At 55.0% G+C, this 6,767-nt stretch overlaps 1 protein-coding gene across 1 annotated transcript; it reads right to left on the bottom strand.

The window, feature by feature from the left end:
- Positions 1-4,667: 4,667 nt before the first annotated feature.
- PHACADRAFT_104575 (uncharacterized protein) lies at positions 4,668-5,856 on the bottom strand (the record flags this gene model as incomplete). The annotated part of the gene is made up of 4 exons (XM_007400781.1): positions 4,668-4,915; positions 4,984-5,221; positions 5,272-5,479; positions 5,540-5,856. 4 exons carry the CDS (start codon positions 5,854-5,856, stop codon positions 4,668-4,670), a joined length of 1,011 nt encoding a protein of 336 aa, XP_007400843.1.
- Positions 5,857-6,767: the final 911 nt, after the last annotated feature.

The following is a 6,767-nucleotide window of genomic DNA, read 5'->3' as shown; positions in this document are numbered from 1 at the left end:
TTAGACGTGGTCCCTAGAGCTTGAGCACTGGGCAGACTCACCGTTCTCCAGTAGGCGCGCCGTCCCGCAACTTGGGTGTTCACACACCCAGGCGTGCTCGGCACATTCTACAGCAATCGTTTGATACAGCCCAGCTCCAACGCTGTCACCAGCGAGCGTCCCCAGGCCATTTCTCCGACAGAGCATTTTCCAGAAGTCCGTCCCGAACGCGTTGTACAAGGCCCTCGTCCGAGTGTTGAGCTTCATGAGGCAGACGTGAGCTAGCAGGTCGTCCCTAATCTCGTGTTGAATCATCAGAAGAAGTTCGGTTGGCAGGCCCATGAGCGACATTGTGTTAGTGGTGGCAGATTGCGCGTTGGAACAGGAGGAGGGGCTGGGGTGGTGGTGATATAAGGTGGAAAGAGTTCTCTTACGCGACTGCGTCTTAAAGCGCCACTGGGCTCCGCGCATGCTCCAGGCGCCCATTTGTAGGGCTGCGTCACGTACTCTCATTGGCCAGACTTTACATAAATAGATAGGTTCTAAGTGGTAATAATGACATAAATCCACAAAAATATGTCTATGCAAGAAGGAAGAGTGTACAACTGACAACGTCTCGGAGAAAACGTGTGCCAGGACGAGTTCAACCTGCCATACTATGCCGGCGCTGCTGTGCGCAGTGCGCACCACGCGGCGGCTGTACGCGGTGAGGCTTTCTGACTTACTACCACATCAAATATGATGTACTATCTGGTTCTTTCGGCGCGAATCTCACTGAGGCGGTTTTAGAAAGCACTGGATATTGAAGCGCATGTTGCTTTCGCTCCCGAGTTCAAAGACATGAGATTCTGCGCTAGGACGGCCAATGCCTCCATCTTGCGAATACTTATCTTGCGCTCTCTTGCTTCCTCAGGGATGCTCTTGCTCGTCTTCACGTCTTGAGGCTAGGGTATTGAGTTGATAAACCAGGTGCAAGATCTTGAAGAGGGCGACGGCAGGTAGGGGTCACTATTCCGCCGCTCGTAGGCAGCACGGAAGGCGACCGACTTGCTGAGAGGTATGGTAACTTGGCGAGGAATCCTAGTCGGATTCGCAATTCGTCGCAGACCCGTTAAATGACGCTCTAGCGAAGGTAGGCGTTTGTGGATGGGCTCGTCCTGGAAAGCTCGCGCCGCTTCCGAAACGGATGAAGGCGCACGCGACCGCTCCGCGGGCTCACAGCATCTCTGCGAGTGGCTGGTAAACGAGTCTAGTTCGTGGAGGGTTTCGTTGCGTGGCTAGGATGTCGTGAAATGCGGGAGAGCGTCCAGCTAAAGAACTGACAACGACACCGTAGTGTCCCTCGCTGCCTTGGGGAACAACATCAGCGTCGGCGCCATACAAGTCGTCGAATGGAGCAGGTCCCCAGACAGTAGGGATTTCGGTAGCTTTGACCTATGTTTCGACGATGACGCGGCTGGTGACAGTGCACATCTAGAGAGAGAAGTCAGAGGAGACGTAGTCAGGTGGTGCGCAAGCTTTTCCGGAGAGCTTTGAACTGTGGATCGCAGACGCTTTGGGTTCGGCTTATTTGTAGTGTCTTCAAGTCGGCGTCGTTTCGAGCTCTGGGTCGTCGTCGACGCGGATAGGCGTGATTCTCGCATGATCGGCTAGTCACGTTAATGACAATACTAGGTTGTGAGCTCGCGTTGATACGAGCCGCAGGCTGTGGCTTCTGTCCGTACAAGGTATGGTCGAGAGGCGGCGCAGAGAGAGGGAGACGACACAGTCAGGGCAGTTTGTGGAGAAGAAAAGTTTGACATCCAGCAGAGTCGGTACGTCTTCTGCGCCTCCCAAATAGGCAGGTTGGTTCGATTCGTGTATTCAGAGCCGAGCCATGTGCGAGGTCAGATGTACCGCGGACAAAGCACCCAGCGCACTGATGGTATTGCGGCGACGTCAGCCAGCTTTCCGATGCACTACTTTGTAGAGACATACACTTTCAGACTGACGATTTAGTGTCCGAAATGCCGTCGTGCAGAGCAAACAGAGTGAAAACAAACACAGATAAACATATGGTGGGTGTTTGTTGATTCTTGTTCAACAAACATTCTCGTGATCGAGTCCGTCAGCCTCGAAGGGAGGGATAAGTATCATGCGCAGTCTCCCAGCCCCAGAAGACGCCTCTACTTCCACATCTCTCTCGAGCTCACACATTCAACCTGGTGCGCTATCGTCTCGCGTCCTCTTTATAATCTGTGATCCGCTGATCACTGTTGCACAGGGCACCATGGAGTTGTAGGCCGCGACGGACACAGGCGTCGTGCCCGCCGTCTCCTGCTTCTCTCCGCAGACCGTGGTCGACCCCACGATCCGGAAGCCGCCGACGGCTGGTTGGCCACGACCAGTGGTCACCCTGCGGTACAAGCACAGGCATGCGGGAACTTGTGCCCGCTGCCGCCGCTTGCTCAACAGCTGCATGCCGGGAGCGGGTATCATGCATCTGGTTCCTGTAGGTCCCAAGGGCGGGTGGACGGTTCGCCGAAAGCCCAACTGCGGGGTCTGCTTTACTCACCGCCTGACCGGGACGTCGCACGTCTAACGTTCGCCGTGCCCGGTGCCGCCGGCCCCTGCTTGGAGACATTCTAGACCCTCCAGGATGGTGGCCGGCGCTCAGCCGTGGGCTGATACCTGCGGTCTGTGCAACGGTGGACGGTCATGGCCCCGTCTCACCGGAGGGTTCGACGGCAGAGGGCCGATCCTCTCTCGCCCTCGGCCCGACCATCACCACTGGCGGTGCGGCTCACCCCGTACTCAGGCCAGGTCGCCGACGGCTGAGAGGTCAGAGGTCAGACCCAGCCGTCACACGCGCGACATCACTGGAACCGGTCGTGCTGGCACCACCTCCGGACCATGCGCAAGGCACGCTGGAGCGGGATCCTGGCACTATCTCTGCTCTTCGCGAAAGGCCAATGTTTCATCCAAGGATGAGATTCGCTTCCTCCGGTCCTGAGGCGAGGTGTTGGCGTCGCACTCGCTCTCGGGACCTCAGCCGTGTGGGACGCTGTCCCCTGGTTGCGCAACGACGGAGTGGTGGCCCCTCTCCGGCGGATTTCCTTTCTTCTTTCCTTTTCCTTTTCCTTTTTCATCTTCTCCTTCATCTTCTTCTTCGACTTTCTCTTCTCCGTCTTCTTGACCTGACAGCGTGAGCAAGAAAGCGAAAGGTGAGCACCCCGAGGGAAGGGCGGCTCTGGCCAGAGTCGTCCTGGCGCGGACCCTTCCTTGGTCCTCGGGATAAGTAGCTCGCGGGTCGTGATGCTCGCGAGTGAAACCAACACGCGCTTTAAATCTTCTCCTTTCGCTTTCGCACTATCGCTCTACAGTCAATTCCAATGGATAAGTATCTTCGCAGCCCCCCATTTTGAAAGTCGCGCTCACCAGCTGTCCAAAGCCTAAGAGAGGTAGGAGTAAGCTGATGACGATGGGCTCCTTTGATCTTATTTTGCTTGCTGTATTTAATTACGCTAGCGTACTCGTTGATTACGTACCAATGAAGATATCATTTTAACCCTTGCTGGAGCCTATATGCAACGTACGGTGATGTATAGACCTTGATTTTCACGAACTGGGTGCCCGAAATATCCCTTGTGCCTCATAAAGATTTAGGACTAGGTATTGTTTGTGGGTCTGTGAGCACGCCGTGTGCGGGCAATTGCCCGGCAGTAGACAGTAGATTGTAGGGGAGAGTACACCGTTGGAGCCACCTGCTCGTCCTTTTCATGTGTATTGCTTGCTTCATCTATGTCTGACCTGACAATCAGGAGGACAATACGAGGCGAAGTTATGGGTTAATGCAGGCAGCCGCGCGCTGGGTAAAGACGACTAGAGCATACCGGGTGCTGCAGGCGTGATTAATCTTTCCATCTGTACAAAATTTATGACGATATTAGATAGCGCTTGTGTCGAACAGAGCATGCGTCCGATAGTGTAGCGAAGACTCGGAAGAGCCAAGTAGCGTCCTCCGCACGGCGCAAAGCTCTCCTGATGTTCCGGCTTCAATAGACGCCGGTGGGCTGCGCGCACGTGCTACGCGCGTCGTGCATAAGCGCCGCGGCACTACGTAATAAATTATTATTAGTACGCGCACCACGCGTTCCTTTCCTGAATCCTCATCTGTAAGTTTCACGTCCCTCGTCCTCGTCCTCAGCTGCTCTTCTCTCTACTATGCTCTCTTGTAGTCAAGATTTGTGCCACGTAACTCTCTGTCTGAATCTACAATAGCCCTTCACTTCTGCCACTCTACTTACCTCCCAGCTGCCACATACGAAAGTGGTCTCTCGCTTTCCGGCTCTGCGTGGAGACAAATCATTCGTCCGGGCCTACAAGATATGTATCATCACAAACTTGTCGTCGCTTCAACGGTTATCTCTGCCCAATAGGACTTTGAACCTGCGGCGGACTGCTTGCTACGACAACCTTACGCCTTCGTCAGTTGCCACATCACAAGGAATATTGGGCCGGTTGCGGCATTCGGCATAGTAATACAATTTGTGACCAGGGGTCAAGGTAAGCACGCCGGCGTTTTCAGATAGATATCTCGATCCGTTGCATCACTGTACACTACTGCTGCCAACCGGACTAGGATGAAACTACTGTTCGTAGGAAAAACATCAGCCTTCGCTTTCCCCTTATATACAGAACTTAATAACCTAGAGATGGGCCTTTGTAGCGACAGTGCTCTCAATCCATGCATTAAGGTCATGGGCAATCTCGTCTGGTTTTGAGAGAATGAGCCAGTGGTCCGCGTCGTATTCTTTCTTTGTCACACTGTGCTTGCTGAACCCATCACTCCCAAATACAGCATAACCGATCTTGGGAAGACAGATATAATCTTGTTTAGCGGCACCGAAGTAGAGTGGCGCGCTCATCGGCGGGAGGGCGCGCTCGAATGGAATCTCTGTAGGAAAGGTGCAGCGTTAGCCCCACACCAAGCCAATGCCAGCATCGAGGGGAAACAAGACGCACGTCCATCGTCCTTGGCAGACAGCTGGCTCGTCATAACCTTGTACCAGCACGTCGGGGCCTCAAAGCCGCTCCGCCTGAACGTTTCCACGAAGTGTTTCTTGTCTTCCTCGGACAAGTAGGACGGCCGAGGCGCAACATAGTCCTCGAGCAGACTGCGTCTCAGCGCGCCCGTCGGAGCGAGACGCGTCTTCCAGATCGTGGGATCGTATGGAAAGCTGATGCTGACGAACGAGTCTATCTGCGACGCGCGTCAATGGCTGTTATACGCGTATGGGCACCTGCACCTACGTGAGCCTGGATGACTTCGTCCGCGTCTGGCGCGCTGAAAAAGGACCAGTAGCCATATATCTCGTATCCATACTTCTGCTTCAAGTAGTCCAGGGATATCTGAAAGTCAGTCGGGGGAGTTATCCCCATGAACGGGACAGCGAAGAACGCGTAGGCGAGGAACCGCTCGGGATAATAGTTCGCGAGGCGCGAAACCGCCTTGGAACCCCTGCCATGCAGCTCAGCACCCAGTCAACCGGAGGCCTCGTGAGGACACGGCGGAGCTCACCAGTCGTGACCGATTGCGACAACCTTTTCAAGGTTCTCGGCGTCCAGGATGTCGACGATGTCTCTGGAGATCAGGCTCGGGACGTACGCCGCCGGGTCTGTTGGCTTGGCGGTCTCGCCGAAGCCGAGCATGTCGGGGGCGAGGATGCCGTATCCCTTCTCTTTCAGGTGGGGCACAATGCGGCGCCAGTCATAAGCCGTGGAATGGAACCCATGACAGAGCAGCAAGGTTGGCTTCGAGGGTCGGGCGGGGGAGAAGTAATAGTGGTAGGTCAGCCTGCGAGAGGTAATGGTGTCTTTGTACAACGATGGGTCCATGAGAGCAAATGGATTCCAGTGGGGAGAAAACAGCACAGTTGTTCGCGTATTTGTGCATCGGGATGCCCGACTCCGAGACTCCCAGTCAGCAATGTCGCTTGTCAAAGCCTTACTCATCTATACAGTATTTGTAACATGGATAAGAAGCGGTGACGCAGGAAGCCCTGAGAGTACAGGAGGGGTGCAACGAAGAGGGTACATGCCGGCAGAGATCACGCGCACGGTGAAGCACACGTACGTGGAGGACGCAGAAGCCTCCGCGTCGCAAGTGTTTGGGTGGTTCCACGCTTGGGTGGAGCCACGTAGATGGCGCATCAATGCATCAAGCTTGAAGGCATACGCATCAAATCCTCACATCGGTGGGTTCCCACGGAAACCGACACTCTCCCAACACCGGACCAGCACTCAGATTAACCAGACAGACGCACTCTTGCAGCCTCTCACCGGTGGGCGTAATTCAAAGCAGTGTCGCACGCAAGACGGAGATAACGGTACTCGCTTAATAATCGTCGCTATAGAGTGCCGCGGCACTGTCCGAGTCGGCTCGCTCTGTTAGTTGAATTCCAGAGCTCTAAGCTGGGGCTGTTGAGCTGACGAAAAGAATGGGTAGGAGTGCGCTAGTCCAGAGCGACAGATTACGCCATGGGTTAGGCCCAATTGTACACATATCGATGTCTTACGACGCTGATGAATTGCAGCTTCAGCGTGATACAGTCGCCGATAGGCAGAGTTCCCGGAAGACAAGCTCAGCACCGCCCCTTTGGCGTGTCCTTCGCCTTCGGAATCGTACCCAGATATGCACGACTCGCTACGCTCTCGTCACTGTGCCTCCGCGGGGGCTCGCCTCCGGGTCGTTGCGCGAACGCCTCGCTTCTTGGATGCACATGCGCCAAGAGATTTGTCAACGATCC

Source organism: Phanerochaete carnosa (genome assembly GCF_000300595.1).
Source record: "Phanerochaete carnosa HHB-10118-sp unplaced genomic scaffold PHACAscaffold_11, whole genome shotgun sequence".
Taxonomy (NCBI): Eukaryota; Fungi; Basidiomycota; class Agaricomycetes; order Polyporales; family Phanerochaetaceae; genus Phanerochaete; species Phanerochaete carnosa.
This window is presented reverse-complemented; position numbering and strand designations above follow the sequence as displayed.